The sequence below is a fragment of the Bos mutus genome, chromosome 17 (genome assembly GCF_027580195.1).
Source record: "Bos mutus isolate GX-2022 chromosome 17, NWIPB_WYAK_1.1, whole genome shotgun sequence".
Taxonomy (NCBI): Eukaryota; Metazoa; Chordata; class Mammalia; order Artiodactyla; family Bovidae; genus Bos; species Bos mutus.
In genome coordinates, this window is record NC_091633.1 from 31,881,241 (window position 1) to 31,903,115 (window position 21,875).

The 21,875-nt window shown below is 36.0% G+C and overlaps 1 protein-coding gene across 6 annotated transcripts in view; it reads left to right on the top strand.

Moving 5' to 3' along the window:
• Positions 1–20,991, top strand: part of TMEM144 (transmembrane protein 144) — a 49,517-nt gene extending 28,526 nt beyond the window's left edge. Inside the window, exons 8-13 of one of the 6 annotated variants that reach the window (XR_011467460.1) lie at positions 1,574–1,692; positions 4,525–4,644; positions 7,033–7,130; positions 11,987–12,040; positions 17,429–17,636; positions 19,589–20,991. Coding sequence is in view for 5 of the 6 variants with exons in the window: in XM_070386425.1 (XP_070242526.1) it covers positions 1,574–1,692; positions 4,525–4,644; positions 7,033–7,130; positions 11,987–12,040; positions 17,429–17,512 (475 nt within the window). In the remaining variant the exon portion in view is untranslated. Of the gene's footprint in view, positions 1–1,573; positions 1,693–4,524; positions 4,645–7,032; positions 7,131–9,684; positions 11,521–11,986; positions 12,041–17,428 lie in introns of those variants that run through there. The other 5 variants (XM_070386425.1, XM_070386426.1, XM_070386427.1 and 2 more) reach the window with 5 other exon arrangements.
• Positions 20,992–21,875: the final 884 nt, after the last annotated feature.

A 21,875-nucleotide genomic window follows, 5' to 3' on the forward strand; every position in this document is an offset into this window, starting at 1 on the left:
GGTATTTATTGTCAAATATGGTAGAATATTTTGTGTCCATGTAGGTCTTAGCCCCCACCCCTGTGCTGTCTCTATAAAGAGTGAGAGACTTAGGCTCAACAATAGCTTCTATATTTAGGGGTTTAGGGGGCTAGCAAAGAAATATGAGAATGATATGTTTTATGTATGAACCTTTATATGTTTATATAAGAAATATGAATACGTAGTAGTATGTAGCTTGCATTTTTCAATTGAGGGCTGTTTTAGACTTTATGTGGTGATACTTTAAGAACAGAAAGCATGTCCTCTGTTAGTATATACACTGTCTTCACAGTGGAAAGCAGCAGTGCGGGGCACATAATAGATGCTCAAAAAATATTTGGATCAATTAAATGAATGAAAGAATGAACTAACCTATAGGCATTGGAAGAAAGAAATGTTATTTTTGCTTTGAAATAAAATAGATCTCTCCAACAAAAACGTTCTTCACGAAGCATCACCTTCATTAAGGGAATATTTGTTAAGCACTCTTTCAGTTGTCTCATTGGAGAGCCTAGTCCATTAGTCTGATCTGTTTGGGACCCTCCTCCAGGATTCGTGGTCTTTACCATTATGTAGAGGTTTCCATCATGAACAGAGCTTATTGGTCTTGTGAGTACCTACAGTCTCATATTCCTCAAAGCACCACTAAAATAGACTTTAAGAATTTATTTTTAAGCTTAGAAAGTAATGGTTTTTGCCTAAAACTCTTTCCTGTTTCATGCCATTCTCCTTTATGTTAAGCTAAAGGGACTGTTCTAAAATATTAATCATCTCCCACCAAAGTCAATGAAGACTGTTGCTTCATGCAGATATAGCCCAAGTATGAAGGTCCAACATGATTCTACTGCTTAAGGCAAAACATTTTCTTTTTACAAAAGTAATGTTTTATCTGAAATATTCAAATTATTTTATTAAGGAATTTCCTGGCAGTCCATTGGTTAAGACTTGGTGCTTTTGCTGCTGTGGACCCAGGTTCAATTCCTGGTCTGGGGAACTAAGATTCTACAAGTCACCCAGGATGGTCCAACTTTTTGGGACCCCATGGACTGTAACCCTCCAGGCTCCTCTGTCCATGGGATTTCCCTGGCAAGAATACTGGAGTGGGTTGCCATTTCCTCCTACAGGGGATCTTCCTCACTCAGGGATCGAACCTGAGTCTCCTGCACTGCAGGCAGATTCTTTACCACCAAGCCACCAGTGAAGTCCTAATGTAGTTAGAGAGCCTTGTTTTTTCATGTCACTTGTAGACGATGATGGCAATATTCTCACCTATGTAATGACAATTTATAATAATAATCCTTTACAGTGTCTGTAAATCATGTCCTTCCACCGTTAGATAGCGAAGGGCTGAAGCTGTGTCCCAGCAAGGTACCTGGATGCTGCAGGGCATTCCTGGGACTTTTGCTCATCACCCCGATTGAGATAGATGGGTAATTGCTACGTGATGCCTTGTGATTTACATTTTGAAGCATGCTTTAGATATGATTCCATTTATGTGTGGCAGAAATATTGCTTTGGGCCAAGATGAATAGAAATGTATTTGTTTTTTAAGGGGCTGCAGTCTCGCAGTGATATCTGGAATTCTCTATGGATCTACATTTGTGCCCATCATTTACATCAAGGACCACAGCAAAAGAAATGATAGTATGTATGCAGGGGCAAGCCAGAATGGTGAGAGGAAAAAGTCATTTTACTTCATAAGTGAACTCAATACCTGTGTTTCTACTTTAGACTATAAAAAGAAACGGACTGTGGTAGATATTGGTACATAGATTGGTTGGTGGAAATACAATGAAAAATCAAGTTAAGAAGGAAAAAAAGGAAATTTTATCTGAGCCAAACTGAACATTATAACCCGGGAGACCCACTCTCTGAAGCTCTGAGAACAATTCCACCTGTTAAAAGTTGAAGGCACTTTTAAGACAAAGGATGTACATCAAAATGACATACTGACATTTCACATAAAGTTCACCAAGGATACATAATCTAGGGAAGCATAGTACAAAGTGAACAGCGAGTCACCATGACCCCCTGCAGAGCTGGGAAAGAATGTTACTCTTTTAAGAAGTTATTAATACATCACTAGCATGAGAAGAAAGAAAGAAATTGATCTTTATGGTCAAGCAAGTGCCCTCATCTTTGAGAAGCTCTGATTAAAGTAAAAGGCAGGTGCACACTTTGTGTTGAAGAGGGAGAAAGCCCAGACAGACACAGACAGAATTTTATGCTTAAGCTTTCTCATCCCATCTTAAAGTATAAATTTCCTTTCATCAGATTTGATCTTACTTTGTCATTGTAAGTGGTGAATTAGAAGGGCCCTGGAAACTAAAAGAAATAAAGGACTATTTCAATATTTTCATATGATCTTCAACATACTAACGGAATCGATTTTAGTCAAGATTCATTTCAGCTACTCAGATTTTAACATATGGTTTCTGGATTTGCTGCAAGATTTGGAGGTTATTTTCCATTTTGATGATCTCTGGGAAAATGTGTGTTCTTCTCCTCTTTAAAAAAGAAACTGAAGTGTAGCATACAGTGCTTTCAAATCAAGTAAAGTGCTTTCAAATCAAAATATAGCCTGCTTAGGATATTATTTTTCAAGCACAAAGTAGTACATTGAAAGACCCAATGTAATGCTTGCAAATTGTCTTGGGTTCTAGCGATAGAATTCCTCTCTTAGACGTCACCTCCACACTGCGTGCAACAGCCTTCTACAGGCTCAGAAGGAGATGAGAGGGTCTAGTTCAGGATCCTGTGATTATATTGAAATGTGGCTCACATCTGTGATGATAAAAGGAGATAATGGTTAAGTCGGTTCTACCTGAGTGGCATGGAAAATGAATGTCATCTGTGTTCAGATAAGGGAGAAGTTTGGAGGGCAAGTCATGAGGGGCAGATGGATGGAAAAACTGGGATCTGAACTCTAATTGAATGGATTGACTTTGAATAGACACCATGGTTTGTTTTTTCCCTTATATGTTCAGCCCCACAAACAGTTCCCAAAGTACTTTTATTACCTTCTGTGTTTTTTAAGATTTTATGCAAATATTTTTTGTATTTTTATTCTTTTTGTTTTAAAGGATAAAAACTAATAAAAATAGAATCACTTAGGAAAAATTAAGAGGGAAGGGAAAATGAATGACCAAGCAAAATGGAACCATGAACGAGTCTTAAAAACTGCACCACACTTGTACACTTGCTAGTAATGAGTCATAAATTTGGCTCCAAGATTCTTACAGCCACAAAGGAAATCAGATCAGTCCCAGAATTCAGCAAACACAAGATAAAAACAACTGATTGTTCAGAAGCACAGTTGTTCTTGGTCCTAGAGCATAATGAACAATGTCCTTAACAATCTCTTCACATAAATAGTACAATCAGGTCTAAGGGATCTTTTTATGGCAACTCAAATGTAGTCTAATAGAAACACACTTTATTTTGATTCATTCAAAACTCATTCAAGGGGGCATAGTTTTTATTTCATTTATTTAATGACCACGTAAACACTATATACTGTATCTTGGGCACTCTTCTAATTACAATAATAACTTGATTGGCCCTCATAGCAGCTTTACTGTTTGGGTACCATTATTATCCTGGTTTTACAATAAGATGAAACAGAGAGATATAAGTTAATTTACTTAAGTCTCCAAGTTAGCAAATGGTGGATTCAGGAGTCTCACCAGGTGGTCTGTGTTTCTGATCGTTAGATTAAGCTGCCTTTTGTGATGGTCTTGGGACAGATGAGTTATGATATGACTCAGAAGAATAGACAAGCCCTTTGACTTTCAAGCTCTCCTCTCTAAGCATGGCTGCTCATCCTCTAGATTTAGTTGAAATACTGGGCCCAGAGTGACCTTCCCGGCCAAGAACCTGCTATACCCATCTCTATGGAAAAGGACCGTCTGCTTTCCTCAGTGGAGTTGGGTTTCTCAGAATTTGGGCCACCATCTGTGTATTAACTTCCCCATGTAATTAGTTTTATAACAAATAATTAAATCCCCTGGAATAACTTCATGAATATCCTTCTGTATAGCTGCAACCTGGACACTGGTTTCCAGATTGATCAATGCAACCTATAAAATCAGCTCTGCCAAAGTTCTTTACATACTACCCCCTAAATACCGTCTGCTTGGAGATTTGCTAGTTTCTATAGCCATCAGTAATATTAAGTCTGAATACTTAATATACTTAATTCTTAAAAAATGAGATATTAATGTTATATTCACATAATGTTTGTCATTTCTTACTTAGCTTTCCAAGACAATATAAAAGCCAGCCTTTTAGATTTGATTATAGTAACCAACTTCTTAATATTTTAAATATTTTAATTAAAATTCTCTATAAATAGCATGCAGAAAAATAGTATGATAAAATATAATGAATGCTTCCTTTACAATTGAGGTTAATTTTGGTGAGCTTGTTTTATTCTTAGAACTCTAAATATATTTGAAATGACTAAAATGATATGCTTGAGATTTTTATAATCTGTACTTCCAGATTTAGACTACGTTTTTGCACACTTCAGTGGCATCTTCCTCACAAGTACAGTCTACTTTCTGGCCTACTGTGTAGCCATGAAAAATAATCCTAAACTACATCCTGAAGCAGTCTTGCCAGGTAAGAATCTTTACTACAGAAAAATCTTCCTACGCTTTGAAAGCATCATTCCCTATTAATTTAGCTTGAATACTCATCTTCTGGAAATGAAGCCATTCTGTGTGTGTGTGTGTGTCTGTGTGTCTGTGTGTGTCTGTGTCTGTGTGTTCCTTCCCTCAGTTGCTCTGGTTCAGTTCACCACCAAATATGGAGGACTTAAAAACTATGAAACTGTATTTGAAATGCCAAGTCATTAATGCTAAACCCAGAACTGGACCAGTGAATCTGAGATTGTTTCCTCTGCTGAAATACCTTGTGTGATAAGCATGAGACTTTAGTATTTCTTCCTCACTAAGGATACACATTAAAAGTCAGAGTGCTGGGGCTCTTTTATTCTTAAAGGTATCCACAAATACAAATCTGCAGTCACTTGGGAAAATAAGCATTTTGTCCAAAAATTTAGGAGAAATTATTTTAGAGTTTAAAAAAGGTATGTCAAATGAACATGCTTTGGATTTAATCAGTTAGGCATTGTTGGTTTTTTTATATATATATATATATATATATATATATACATACATACACACACATATATATATGATGAAGAATTATAATTTCTCACTTATTTAGGTGTTTACTATAATTCAACTTGGAATATAGATTCACAAGTAAAATTTTTTAAAGAACAAAATAAAGCATATGCCAGAGATTTGCTTTGAGTGCCTGATTCATTTAAGCCAAAGTATACCATTACACCGGAGAAGGCAATGGCACCCCACTCCAGTACTCTTGCCTGGAAAATCCCATGGATGGAGGAGCCTGGTAGGCTGCAGTCCATGGGGTCACTAAGAGTCGGACATGACTGAGCGACTTCACTTTCACTTTTCACTTTCATGCATTGGAGAAGGAAATGGCAACCCAATCCCAGGGACGGGGGAGCCTGGTGGGCTGCCGTCTGTGGGGTCGCACAGAGTCGGACACGACTGAAGCGACTTAGCAGCAGCAGCAGCATACCACTACACCATTGCACCATTTTATAGTACAGAATGTTTACTATAATTCAGACATTATAGTAATGGTATAATGTGTAGATGTAAAAATGGTAGAATTCTTACTGAATGTCTAGCTAAAATATCCTGAAATTTTTAGCTAGTATCTTTATTCAAATTCCAGATTTTTTTCCCCCTTAGCTAAGCATCATTCTGAATTTCACATATTTTTATATTGTCACTAGGGAAAATAAGTATTTTTTTCCAGAAAGTTAGGAGAAATTATTTCAGAGTGTAAAAAAGTTATGTCAAATATACATGCTTTTGAATTTAATCTATTAGGCACTGATGGTAATGTATGTGTATATATATATATATATATATATAGAACATGGATCTTCTTCATTTTAGGCAGATTCTTTACCATCTAAGCCATCAGGGAAGCCATATATGCTCATATATGTATGTATATACACACATATATAATGAGAAATTATATATAATAAGAATTATAAATAATATATAAATTATAAAAGAAAGTTATATATAATTGTATATATATCAAACCCATGTCTCTTGCATTGCAGGCAGATTCTTTACCATCTGAGCCACCAGAGAAGCCCATATATATATATATATATATATATATATACTCAACACATATACAATGAGAAATTATATATAATAAGAATTATAAATACATAAATTATAAAAATTATATATAATTCAATTTAAATATGTATTATGCATTAAAGATTAAAATTAATATACTTTAAGTTAATTATAAAAATACATTGTATATAAATATAATTTCTCACTTAAGAATTTACTATAATTCAATATGGAATGTAGGTCCACAAGTAAAAATTTTTTAAAGAACAAAACAAAGCATGTATCAGAGATTCACTTTTGAGTGCTTGATTCATTTAAGCCAAAGAGTGCCACTACCCCACTATACAGTTTTGGAAGAATGGTAGAATATTTACTGAATGTCTAGCTAAAGTACCCTGAACATTTTAAGCTGGTATTTTTATTCAGATTCCAAGTCACACCCCCTTATTTAAGCATCATTCTGAATTTCACATAGTTTGACGTACATGGCTTAGAGTAAATGGTGTTTTCAGAAAATATTCAGACCCAGTACCTTCCCTGGGTCCCACTCCATTATCCAATCTTTACTGCACCTATTACTTTGGGTACTTGATTTAATGTCAATAAGGTAAAAGGTGATCCTTACACCTAGTGCAGTCATAAAAAGAGAAATGATTTGTTTTCCAAATGGTCATAAACATGACTCAAAAACCCATGTTGGCTGTCGGTGTTAATAGGAGTGTGTGATGTGTTCACTTTAGTAGTCGTTCCGCCGGGAGTGTGGACTTTCGGGAGAGGTATGTGGTTGGCGAACGCGTCTGTGTTTCAGGGTTCCTGTCCGGAGTCCTCTGGGCGATCGCCACCTGCTGTTGGTTCATAGCGAACCGCTCTCTCAGTGCTGTGGTCAGTTTTCCAATCATCACTGCCGTAAGTAGCTGTATTGCATTTCCAAATTTTTGTTTTCCAAATGTAAATCACACTTTTCTGAAGCTTTCTTAGTGAATCACTGAAGTCTGTCATGGAGTTTGATTTTTCAGGAGTACAGTCAACATAACAGATGCATGTGGATAAACTGACCCCTTTAGTCTCTTGTCCTTGATTGCTAAGGGAATGTTGCTAACTTCATTTTAACAAGTCTGTTCATCTTTGATGCCTTTGCAGTTTTTGTTTGGTCATTTTGCCTAATTTCTTTTGGGATACATTGTAATTTGCTATTAATAGCAATGTGTGTGCTCAGTGACTCAGTTGTATCAGACTCCACGACCCCATGGACTGTAGCCCACCAGGCTCCTCTGTCCATGGGATTTTCCCAGCAAGAATACTGGAGTGGTTTGCATTTCCTCCTCCAAGGGATCTTCTTGACCCAGGGACCAAACCCACTTCTCTTGTGTCTCATGCATTGGCAGGCAGATTCTTTACCACTGAGTCACCTGGGAATCTGACTGATAACAATATTTATCTCTATGTAATAGTTTATAGATATAAAAATGCTTTTGTATATATTGTTACACTTGAATCTCATGGCATCCTTGTGAGACAGAGAGTACTTTAGCCCCTCTTCATAGTGTGTGTCAGTGTTTTAAAGAAGGTTTTCAGAAAGTGCTGAAGCAAAGTACTGTCTCTTGATGGTGCCATTTCTCATGCATTCATAATGTAATTTGCTTCATCTGATATTTTTGAGTGCCAGACAGGTAGCACATAGTCAGGTAACAGAAAAACAAAAATGTTTCTTTTGATGTAAATAGGACTAGTATTGATAGGATTGTCCCCGATTTGCAGATGAGAAAGTTGAGACAGTAGCTAAGAGCATCATCTGAAGGGACACAGCCACATGGACATCTCAAAGCTTCTTAGTATAGAGTTTACTGTACACAGGACTGCTTTCTGCCTTCAGTATAAAATCCAGTTTAAAGTGTTTTAGGTTCCTTATGGTGCCAGGACTGACATGCCTACACACGAATTAATTGCTCTTATTTCTACTCTTGGTATCTTAGATTGTTCAGTTGATTACCTGCCTCCCCTGCTTCCTAAATCATAATCACAAATAAAATTTGCCTGAAACATTTTAGCCACACACCTGTGCAAGCATACAAAACTGAATTTTTAAAATACATTGTCTAGTCTAAAATACAACTACATAAAAGTTTGAAATATCCTTCAATTTTAATAGGAATCTGGGTTTCAAATAGCATATTTTTGACAGTTCTACTGTGTTCATAAAATAGCTTTAGTGTACAATTAAATTCACATGATAAAGGTTTGGGGTTTTTTTAACTTAAAGGACTCACATTTTGACATTCTTAATCTGTACTGAGGGAAAATGTTATCAAAATTGAGCAGATTATAAGGAATAGTTTAAGTCCTCATCATTGGAGTGGTAAAAACCTGAATTTTTCCCCAAAAAGTGTTTGTTTTTCATTTTTTCAAAGATATGTAGTGCAAGAATTGAGCAATATAACAGGAAAAATAGTAATGGGCAATGGGATGTAAAACTTATCAGTGAAATACTTAAAACTAAATGAAATTAAACAAATTTAAACTAAATTTGTAGAGCAAAGTATACAATGTGGTATGCACCTCGACTAGGGATGCAAATGTTGCATGACAGTCGTATCCCACAATATAAGGAAGAATGACATGTATTGAAATAGGTAAGTCATTAATCACGTCAAACTTAAACTTGGTCATATGACAGTGATTTTGTCATTCAATCAAGCTATCTTCTTGAACAAATGTGGATTCTTCAAAATGAGTTTGAGGCAACTTTCTGTAAAACACACAGATACAATTAAGTCACACAAGTCACACAGAGGGTAAACAGTCATGTGATTAAGCATTTTTTTTTTTTACACATTGTTTTGCTTTGTGCTTGCAGAAGTGGGTGAGACAGTGAGATAGTTAATTCTTTTCGACTGGTAACATTATTTCCTCAGAAAAGACTATTTTCTAACACTAATTTTTTTTTGGTTCTTTTAAAAATACTGAATTCTTAATAGAATTTATCCTGTGGGTCCTATATAGGAGACATGGAACAATAATAATAATATTCTTCACAAAAATTTTATAGTAGATAGATATGATTTTCCTACTATTCTTTCTTGTGTTAAATTACAGTGAAGACTTAGGGCAAGACATGACAGCCAAATGCAATGCAAATACATTGCTGAGGCAGGTGGGCGTGGGTGGAGGGCCGGTGGGAGTGGTCTCTGTGGCATCTGGAGACTGACCTGTCAGAAGGATGACTCTTGACCACTGTGATGGAAGCAGGCAACTCACCCCCCTGGTGTGGCTTCCTCTGGTGCCTGAGGATTGTCTCCTGGAAGGGACAGGTATCTCTGGGAGGTGAGGGCCTAGATCTTTACTGCTACTGGACTCTTGCTTGATTTCATTGTCATTCAGTTCAAAGATGGCCTTATCCGCATGAAGGAAAAGGTCAGCCATAACCTCCAGGATCTTACTTTCTTCTTTATTTTCATCATAGAGCTAGATTTGCTTTAAGTTTAACTTTTTGATGGAAAATTTCAACCATACCCACCACCCAGCTTTAAGAAGTATGGATCTGGCTAATCTTGTTTCATCAAGAGTACATTTTTCACATCCCAGCAGCATACTTTTCCTCCCAAGGACATGTATTTCCACTGTTAGAATCCATTGGTGACTAAACCGGGAGTTCCTTGAAAGCATTATTTGCTTTTCCTTGGCAAATATTCAATTAAAAAGCAAAAAGGTGAAGAAAGAAGAAAAGCCCATGTAGCAGGACAAAGGGCTCTCTTTCCAGTCTTCCTCAAGGAGCTTAACAGCCAACTCAGCTTCTCCAGAAGGGTCAGCCTCTCCAGATGGCTCCAGCTCACCTTCTTTTCAAAGGTCAATTTATAAATGTGTCAGTTCAGTTCAGTCTCTCAGTAGTGTCCGACTCTTTGCGACCTCATGAATCGCAGCACGCCAGGCCTCCCTGTCCATCACCAACTCCCGGAGTTCACTCAGACTCACGTCCATCGAGTCCGTGATGCCATCCTGCCATCTCATCCTCTGTCGTCCCCTTCTCCTCTTGCCCCCAATCCCTCCCAGCATCAGTCTTTTCCAATGAGTCAACTCTTGGTATGAGGTGGCCAAAGTACTGGAGTTTCAGTAATTTGTGTTAATTTACAACAGAAAAATGCATGATCCCAATGCCAAAACAGTTGTCTCTTTTGTTTAAGATGCCCTCCCTACTCGCAAAGATTCGGATGTGACTTAGGGACTGAACAACAGCCTTACTCGGATCTCCTTTGCCTGAACTGAGCCAGGCACATTGACTTCTGCTTGGATTACTTCTAGCAACGCACTACATTGCTCCTTGCAATAACCCTTAAGCCACGTCCAAACTCATATTTAAAAAATCATCAGCCAAAAACCTGCAGAGGTCAACGGTACCTCTTGGTATAGTCTTCGCCCACGTACTCTGAAAGGGAAACAAGTTTCCAGATTGAAGAGGATAAAGTGCGATTGGCATGATAACATTAATATTTTGTGCCCTGTGCTATTGTTTCCTCCCATCCTGCCCAAAGTCAGTGTGGAATTGCTAAAGGGCCCAGGTGTTTCTTGTTTGGTTTGGATTTTTGAGGCTTAAGACCATACATCATTGGTGGAAGACAGTTCCTTTGACCTATTTCTCTGGCTCTTTGGATCTTGACTTTCCTGGAACCTGATAAACAGAAAGTAATGTGTTCCCATTGCTTGGCTTACCCGTCAGGAGTGGAGTCCAGCTCTGCTGATCCAGTCATGTACAACTGGGAAACGGGGAAACAGGCTGGGATTGTTTATTTGGAACCCTTCCAGAGTTTGTGCAGGACTTGAAAAGGAATCATCAGAATGCTGATACATCTCTTTCACAAAGACAGCAATTGATCTAAGTTACAATGTTTTCCTTTCTCAGCAAAAAACAACAACAATAATAATAATAATAAATGCTTTAAGAGCTTAAAATTTTCAAATTGCAAATCTTTTTTCCATCTCGTTTCTTCTCTTTTGTCCTATATTATTTCATTCCTGTCTTTTTTTCCTGCTCACTAACCCACTGTTTATTTTTCCATCATGATTTTTCCATCTTGCCATAATACTATCTTTAGCATTCATTAGAGTGAAATGTGAGATATAGCTGATTACTGTCCAGTAATATCAGTTGAAGTGTTAATTGCTGAGTCGTGTCCTACTCTTTTGCAAACCCATGGACTACCTGCCCAGGCTCCTGTGTCCATGGAATTCTCCAGGCAAGAATACTGGAGTGGATTGCCATTTCCTTCTCCAGTTAAGGAAAACTTTAAAGTACATGCTATATTTCAAGTCCAGAATAACATATTAGAATTTCTTCAGTTTTGAAATTATCTCATGCTAAAGGAAGTTATGTTTATTCATACACTTGTTCCTATTAAGCCCATTTCTAGTATCTTGAGGAACTAGTGAAAAAGATTATCTATTTGCTTATGAAAATATTTTGTTATAAATCACATTGAAGAAAAACATTCTATGGCACACAATATTCTATCACCATCAAAAAACTAAAAATGAAAACCATAAAGAAAAAAAGGGGAAAAGTCTTCGTTTTTCTCCTAATGCTGCTTAGTTTAATTTAATGTTGAGTTTGAATTGAGATTATGAATAGTTTTTCCTGACAATGTTATTATATTGATTTAAAATCAAAATTTATTTGATAAGTGTCAGGTCAGTTCTCCAACTTACTGTATTTGTATAGAGTACAGTCACAGAAAAATAGCCAATTTAATAAATTTTTTTTTTAATTTAAGGGTCCAGGATTTATAGCTACAATGTGGGGTGTCTTCATGTTTAAGGAAATACAGGTATGTACACAAAAGGTGCAGATCCAGTCAAGAAACATATTTAATAGTATGTGTTATTTCTGAAAACTGCAACACCAAAGCCCAGGGCAGAAAACACGTGAATGAATTTGACAGGTCAGATATTCAAAGTGTTATCATCTCTAATTAGAAAAGAAAATACTAACCATATGATAATTATTATGGGTATGTTTTTCTCCACCCCAACCTTAGAGGAAAAATGCTTTAGTTGACTTTATTTTCCCTTAAGAGATTTTGGTTAAATCATCCAATAAAATCAGATAGATAGAAATTTTATCTAGTGAAAAATGTTAGATAAACAAGATGAAAATTTTTACCCCCCAAATTAAAACATCCTTGAGGCAGATGGAATTTGAGAATAGATTTTTTGTTGTTGTTGAATCTCATGCTTTCCAAAGTCCTCCACATCCAACCAGCATCTTTATAGGAGAACACCCTCTCAAGTATAAATGATGGTGACTTAAAAGTAGTTCTAGGATGTGTGTGTGTGTGTGTTTTCATTAAACATTGTTTTTAAGATTTTTTTCCCCTTTACCTTTATTTGTGGCAAAAGCCTTCAGTTGAAGCTGTGTGAATGGTATTTTGTAGTAGTTTTTACTGAAAACAATATAAATTAGAGACACTGTCAAGGCATTATGGATATAATATTTTTTGCCTTATCAAGAAGCAAATAATTCCTCTCTTTAAGAAGATCTGATGTTGCTAACCTCTGGGAGCCATAAAGTGAACATGTCCTTGGAAAATTCTTAAAATGATTACTCAGTTTTAGGTTTAAAACGTCATTTCATTCATTTCAAATGAAATGTGTTGACTTAGAAAGTCGTAAGATGTTAATACAAGTAAGATTTTCAGGTTAAAGAAGTAATAAATTTGTTTAGAAGATATTTGGATCACAATCTTGATTGCTGTGTTTTTAAATTTACAAGACAACTTAAAACATTTATAGATGTTATTCTTTTGAATATGTTTTTTACTTATTTTAGTTAGGATTGCTTTCCACAAAAAAAAATAATTTTATGCCAAAGCACACTCTAAATCTCTTCACAAATATTTCATCTGCTTCATGAAGGATAATGAATCCTATTTAAGAACTGGATATTATTCAGCATAACATGCTGAAACCTTAGAAAATCACAAGCCTATTTACAACTGTATGTATAAATAAACATAAACTAAGAATAGATTTATTATGAAGCATGTAAAAATTATTTTACAGTATAATAGTACTGAATTAAAATCTTCTTCCCTAGATAGAGGCACTTACTTGAGCAAGAGAATACCTAACCATTGGGCCTACTGTTAATTCTTGAGAGTCTTTTAAAGAGACACATAAAAGACAAAATGACTTTTTAAGATACCTGGAAAAAAAGCTCAGACCAATTAGAGGAGGGGCTTTTAAAAATGATAAAACATGACCAAGTAGGGTTTAATTCAGGAATGCAGTAATGGATCATATTATGTATAATGTAATTTATTGTACTCTTTTTAGATAGAAAAGAAACTGTGTAATAGTACATATTCAATAAGTATTTACTAAAATTAAAAAACAGTTTTTAATTGAGAGAACAACCTTTAACAATAGGAGGAATAGGATATAAGAGGAAGTTTAGCTGATATAAGATGTCTATCAAAAACTATGTAAATACATAACTAAAGTGAAACATAAGCATTCTCTATCAATTATATCTCAATAGAACTGAAAAAATATGAGTTCTCTATATGTCAAAGATCTTTCCATCATTGCTGTTACTCAGTATTTTCTGGAGATCATAGCCAATGGGCTAAGATAAAATTAAGACATAAGAGAAAAATAAGGAAAAATATTGTTTGCGTATAATATTCTCTTCTTTAAATTTAAAAAAAATCAGCTGAAAATCTGGAGAACCAATAAGATCACTTTGTAAGGCACTGAAATATAAATGTTAAATTAGTAACTTTCCAATATGCCATCAAGAACCAATTAAAAAGAAAAAAATAAATGCTATTCATACCAACAAAAATGATAAAAATGCAAGAAAATTGCAAGAAATGTGCTGAATTTAAGAAATAATTTCCTATACTCCAGAAGCTTACTACAGAACATCAAAGATTGTCATAACAAATGAGCAACTCACTATATCCCTGATAGAACGGCTCCCTGTTGTTATTGGACAGCATCTCCATTCACCATCAGTGTAATTCCAATAAAATCCCAGGGTGTTCCATCTATAGATGTGCAAGCGAGTGCTTAAGTTTGGCCAAGTATGTATCCAAATAAAGAGAGGGAAGGCAAAGCTGAAAGCACAGCAAATTTTGTTGATCTTTTGGGCTTCCCTGATAGCTCAGTCCTAAAGAATCTGCCTGCCAAGCAGGAGACATGGGTTCAATCTCTGTGTTGGGAAGATCCCCTGGAGAAGGAAGTGGCAACCCATTCCAGTATTTTTGCCTGGGAAATCCCATGGACAGAGGAGCCTGGAGGGCTACAGCTGAAAGCTCAATGAGTTTTGTTGACCTTTTAACTCTAGTTAAAACACCTTACAAATCTGTCTACAAGCAGAACTTAAGGAGTGTCCAGTGTACTTATCATTCAAAGCAAATGCCTAACAGCCTCTTGCCAGATGACCTAAACGACAGTTTTAAACACTTTATATGCCAATGAGTTTAAGAGTTTAACTAGAAACTGAAACCAACATCCTATTTGAATTTTTTAAATTATTTTTCTTAAAAACAAAACCCTAGAGGGGAAAAAAAAAGCAATTTTTTAAAAAGTTTTTATTAAGGTATAGTTGATTTATGACGTTCTATTAGTTTCTGCTGTGCAGCAAATTAAATCAGTTATACATCTACATATATTGGCCCTGTTTTAGATTCTTTTCCCATATGGGTCATTGCGTATTGAGTGGAGTTCCCCATGCTGTAGAGTAGGTCCTTATCAGCAAAACGTTTCACGTTTGTGACTTGTAGGTCCTGTCAGCTATGTCTTGAAGCAGTCCTGGAAGACACATATTTAAAAGTCCACAACCTACAGCAGTGAGGACTTAATCGGAGATCTGAGCACTGTGTGGAAGAGTTTAAAGATTTTATTTCATTTCAATGCCATTAGTGCTTTGGTTGGACGCTTTGCCCTTGTGACATTCTTTTATATGTAATATCTGTTCCTCTTTGGAAAATTTGTTTTAGAATCTCATATTTAGCTATTTTAAGCTAGACCGCCAGTATATTTTTAGCAACACACTTTAGTCAGAATGTCCACAGTAATCCCAATGCAGGGAATTGTTACCACAATTTACAAGTCAATAGTGACTTCCAGATAAAGAATGAGATGATTTGTCATTTTACTAGCTGTCTCAGAAATCCACATTAAACACTTTTTGCTTTGGGGAGATTGTTAGCGTGCTCTTTCTAAGAGTTAGCATTCACCTTTGACAAAGTAAAACTATTGCTTTTGCCCAAATATAATTGGTCTTTTTCTCTAGGAGACTAGGAAGTTTGCTCAGATTCTTAACCTTAAAAGGGAAAAAAATTTTAGTCCCTGAGAACATTGTTCTACTGTCTCCAAAGACAATAAAACATAGAGCTTACAACATATTCACATAATTTGGTTGTAAAGTGCTGATAATTGAGACCCCATATATTGTTTTTCTTTATGTCAATGATCTCATCAGTTGTTTAATTCACACAGCACATTTGGAAATTGAGTGTATTGACTCTTTGAACAAATATTTATTGAGTGCCTGCTCTGCACCAATACTGGTATCTAGGCAAAGGCTGCAGCCTTTAAGAAAAAGTTGTCAGGAAACCTTAAAGCCTTCAGGAGTGTGTGTGTGTTTATGTGTCTCTGTGTGTTGTATGTGAGTGTGAGTAAATTAGCTGCCCTGCGCTTGGCAAGGTTTTATGCTGTCTTTCACTTGTGGAACTTATACCAGAGTGACTTTTGCAGAGTTTGTGCTGGCAGTGAATCAGTTAAGCCAGCCAAATCCAACTTAAAAAGACCACTCTGGTCATCAGATAGATGCAGAATCACCTACTCTAACCCAATTCTTTATTCACATGAAAAATGGGGATATACATTTTTGACATTTTGGTTATATATTAATTGTCATTAGTTTTACTAAAAGCTGATAATAGTATCATATGATTTGACTACCAGGAGATCTCAGTGTAATTGAGATCTTGTTCCACTTGCCTCAGAGTATTGGGTCTACATTTAAACCCAATCATATAGACTGTTTAGCCTGGCAATCATTCAGAGGAGAACAGCCAGGACTATGTGGGAGCTTCAAATTGTTCCCTATGAAAGATGGTCAGAGGAGCTAAAATATTGACCAAGGAAAAAATGCTTCAGGGATATAGCACATTTATTTTCCTGTGTCTGAGAGTTTATCTTGTGGGAGAGAAATTAGAATCGATCTATCTGAACTCTTAGAGATGGAACTTGTGAGAAATACAGTATTCTACTGAACACAGAGTGGTATATGTTTATTCATATAAAGATTGGCTGGCATCCTCCATGGTTCCATCTTTAAGACCAGTGCACCCACATGTAGCTGGGGGAGTCATCTTTGTTTCTATTTCTCCCTTGCCCTTTAGCTTGGTCTCTGTCTCTCCATCTGCACTTCATCCTCTCTTCCCAGGAGGACTGCGGTCACCTCCTCACTAGTCCCCTTGCATCCACTCTGGCCCCCTCCAATCTGTTCATCATCTGCAAAAGTGTGGGCTTTACAAAATGCAAGCCTGTCTTTTCAATACACTTGGCTCTGCCTGTTCCTCTCATGTCTTCCCATTGCTTGAAAAGTAAATCCAAAGTATAACATGGCCTCTAAGATACCTCCTGCTCAGGCATATGGATAGCCTCCAGCCTCATCAAGCCACACTTAATTCACTGCTGCACCCTCTCAGACCTTCTTTCAGTCCCTGGAAAGTACCATGTTTCTCTTACAACAGAGCTTTGCACACACATTCCTTCTACTCAAAATCTGTATTTGAGATTTTGCTGCCCTCCTCTTCCCCCAATTCACTGATACTTAGGAGCTCAACTCAACTCTAGATCTGCCTCCTTAAGATTTTGTTGTGATGCACTTACAACAGCCACTGCTGTTTGCGTGTTACTCATTCCCATCTCCCACATTACACGAGTCACTGAATAAGGGCACATTTTGCTTACCATTTTAATCCCAGAACATGTGGATGGATAGTAGGAGTGCACATGTATTTATTGAATGGGTAATGACAGAGGACCTGAGAACCTGGAAGATTCATACAGAGGGATAATGGAAAAGCATACAGGAGGTAGACCAGATGGTTAGTAAGGTCCACAGAAATCTTGAGTTTGTGCTTTTTATATATTTGATTCAGGTCTTCTTAATGACAGTTATTCTTTTTATTACTCAGGGTCGAAAAAACTACCTGCTGATGATGCTTGCATTTTGCATCATCTTGACTGGAGCCTTATGCACAGCTTTTTCTAAAATTTGACAACCACAAGGCCAGCAGATGGCAGCGGTACTTGAGAACACTTCTCTCCTGGACGCAAGAGATTGTGCTGAAAATAGAGTTCATGCTCACACAGCAAGTGGATCTTCATCCGTCCTGGATTAGGGTAAATGATTTTCTTTCCCACAAATGTGACACTGAAGGAAAACCAGCTTTCAGTCAAGCGTAAAAATGAGAAGTTCTTCTAATGAACTGTTTATGAAAGTAGGACTTGACCTCATTGTATCTGAAGATGCTGCTTTGACCACAATATGTGTTTACTGGTATATAACATAGCAAACAGTGTGGCATTCGTATGTAAAGAATTTTGTATGTGTCCACATTTCCAAAATATGAGCCTCATTCATGAAGACAGGCATAAAAATGTGGGGGATGGAGCAGGAAGAAGACTTATATTATGACGGAATTAGGATCCAAAGATATCTGGAGCCTTTGTGAGAAAAAATAAATGTCAGAGTTGGCAAGTGAATGTTAAAAAAGCCATTTCATTATTTTCAGCCCAGACTTATTTTTACTTCAAATTAATGTTGCCCGATTCTCAATCACCCACCCAGTTAGCTCAAAATGCCTTTGATATCTCCAGATAAAATCCATCCTTAGAGAGCAAAAACTTCCCACTGTTGAGAATATGTGTGTAACACATATACGTATGTTTACAAGTATACACCCGTAAATACACATGCATATATGAATGTTCTACTATAAGTTGGGGGTAAAATCTAGAATTGCTGAAGCAAGATTCTAGCTTATTACATACCCATGAATATACACCCATATATGTATGTACTCTAACTTGTGGAGAAATTCTAGAATTGCTGAAGCAGGGTTGTAGCTTATCACAGTGAGAATTTTAAGGAACCAATACACTCCATTAGATGTACAATTTAATTTTTTTCTGAAATATATTTTTTCTAAAACCTCTCTTCTAACCAGTGGTTTTCTTTAATTTTTAAATGGTAGTTTACACTAGGTCAAAGAAAATCACAGAACATGATAATTGTCTTTAAGAAAACTGAAATGGAACAGCTATTACAGTGTTTATTACAATGGTTCCCAAACTCTTAAAATAATAGTATAAAAAAAAACTGGAATAGTGCAGTAAAAGTTTCACCCACTCCCACTTGATGATATCACATTACTTTGCTACTTGGAGGGGCAAAATGTATGTGACTCCCTAGCCGATCTGTGTGGGTTTAAATCTCACCTCTACTTCATCTTAATTGTGTGACTTTGGATAAATGTTCTAGTCAGATTCCTCATCTGTAAACTGGGGCTCTTGCTAGTATCCATCTCACATGGTTACCAGGAAGTCCAAATTAGTGAAAATCTATATTTTCATGATTGTCTGGCACTTGGAAAACATTGTATAATTCTCAGCTATTATTACATCTTGTTTGAGGGAAAAAGCCTGTGTCTGTAGATCAGAGAATACATTGTAAGAACCGCTTCCCTTACCACTCCCCCACAACCCAAACAACTACTTATACCTGTCTATGAGTACAATTTAAAAATGACACTGCTTAATTGTTGAATTGCAAATATAAATAAATATTTGATTAACATCTTCCAAAATCTCATTTAATTTTAACCTGAAATGTCACTAACTATACTGATAGCTTTGAATAAATTGATATGAAGCAAAACTATTTTTCTCATTTAAATATATTTAATTTTTTTATATTAATGGCATTGAATTACTTTTTAGTTGAGGTTGCAAATTTGTATGCAAAATTTTAAATGTGAAGTAAAGCAGTTGCAGAGGAAAAATGAAAGAAAAAAAAATCCCATTACCACTGTATAGTCTCTGCTATCAGGCAGTGCCTATAGCGTTAGTGAGAGTAGTGTTAGCAAAAGTTAGAGAAAAGAAGCTTTTTCAAAATGCTTACCAAGCCAGCACCTTTTTAGGTAGAGACTAGTCTAAATGGGCAATTGTAGATCTCCACTTTCTTTGCTTGCCTTAGGAAGTTAACGCCCATGTCTTTTGAAGTCTGGGGCTTAGTATGGTCAGATTCTTGTGTTTGCATTAACTTTGTCTTTGCTTTCTGTCTCTTTGTGCAGAGAGGCAGCACTTATTCCCAGTGAGACTGGCATCCTGAGTAAGACTTTTCTACTATCACAACAAAAATGCCTGATTACTAAAATTCCCTAACAGATGTTAAAGAATGAATAATATAGCATTTCCTCTGAACTACCAAATCTTCTTTTAGTCCTGTTATACCCATTTATTTGTACTGATAGAGTTGCTACCTCTTAGCCGTGTGTGTATCAATATTGGGAGAGCTTCTGAAAAACACACTCAGTAAAAAGATGAGTTGTAGAACCATGTACACGGTATTGTGATACCATTTTTAAAAAACTGTAAAAATCAAAGTAATATGTATATTTTCTATAAATTCATATGTATGCAACATGTTAGAATAACATGTACACCAAACTCATAAGGTTTGCTTTTAATGAGGATAAATGAGATTAAAATGGCAACACTGGGTCAAGGTAACCTTGAGCATTACCTGTAATACTCTACTTTTTATGGCAATGAATTATCTATGTGTTCGTTAATATGTGTTAAAGAATCAACAGCAAAATAGTTCAGAAGCATATGTCTAAATGTTGAAGTAATTAAAACTAGGCAAAGAGAGTGTGGAGGAATGTTACTTTCATCTTTATCCTTTTTGGTGTTGGTTAAAACTTTAAAACAAGAATGCATACACACAGGTACACACAAATAAAAGCAGCAAAAATCAAGACAGTTGGGAAAATTTCCAGCTTGGTAATCCCACCTCCTAAAGGTGGATGCCAGAAACTCACTTTCATGGCCTCCGTGCAGTAGGATCTAAGCCTAGTTCCATGGTCCTGCTTGAGATCCTGTGAGCTACCGAACATACTTGTTTCAGAAATTTGGCCTCATTAAAAACACATACACACACACACACACACACACACACATACACACAAATATCTTACAGTCTGTTTATTAACTTTAATGAGGTATAATTTGCATCCAATAAAATTCTCCCATTTTAAGTGACCAGTGCTATTTGAGCTTTAGCAAATACACACCCATATAAGCACCACTACACACTACACACAGAACATTTCCAGCAACCCCAAAAGTTCCCTTCTGCCTCTTTGGAGCTAACTTTATGCTCCAGGCCACGAATGATCTGTTTTCTGTCATTCTAGATTGCTTTTTGCCTATTCTAAAATTTCATATAAATGGGATCATATATAATGTACCCTTCGAATCTGATTTCTTTCATGTTCTAGCCATTTTTGAACAATTTTTCTTGATCTCAAACAATTATAATTCATTCTCAATTATTTTCCCTAGTGGAAGAAAGCATATGTGTGTATTCAAAATAACAACAAAAGCAAAAATGACTAACATTTGGAATTATTATATTTAAGTGTGTGATGTATCCTGCTCCAAAAATTCACTGTTTTAAATTAATAGTGTAATTAAAAAGACTTCTTAGCTACTCTTTGAGTCCATTCCCATTCTTTAATGTTGTCTTTTGAGGAGCTGCAAAACATTAAGCTGCTTAAACCAGATCACTTCCATTTTCTGCATGTTGAAAAAAATGCATACTCTTGGGTTTCCTACAATGGCCTAATGGATTACTATCTTTGGGGCTGGAAAGTATGAATTTGAACTTTTTACAAGTGCTCTTGGTGATTCTTATCACACCTGAACTCTAAATTCTTTTGAATCTGTGACTTATACCTTGATATTTAAAGGATTTCAAAGTACTAAGTTCTTACAAAATAAAGAATATTGTCTTCTACCTCTAGAGGAAGACAGAAAAGTTATTTTTAAAAAACAGGTATTCATTTAATTTTATGAAGGTTTGGGGGAGAAAAAAACAAAATGCTTAAAACCATTCCATTTAAGTGGTATTTTTTAAAAAAAAATAACAATAATAATAACTGGGCATTGTATTATTATTTTTGGTTCAAACACTTAATTTCCATATGTTGAATCATCTCCAGGTAGTGGCCACACCTATTTTCAGTCATATATTCATTCTTTTTTGCTTCTTTTCCCATACAGACCATTACAGAGTATTGACTAGAGTCGCCTGTGCTATACAATAGGTTCTTATTAATTATCTAGTGTATTTTAGTGGCCACTCTGAAGTAGCCACTTCAGATTCTGCAAACTGACTCTTTCTTTCTTTAATAATAAAATCTCTAACACAATTCATATTGACAAGATCTCATGAAACCAAACAAAAATCCCAACTTCCAAATGGATATTTTGCAGCAAGATTCAGTGAAACAAATCACTGGAAATGAACTGGAGAGAAAGGTGAAAATTGTTTCATGTGTGGAGACAGCAGGCTGC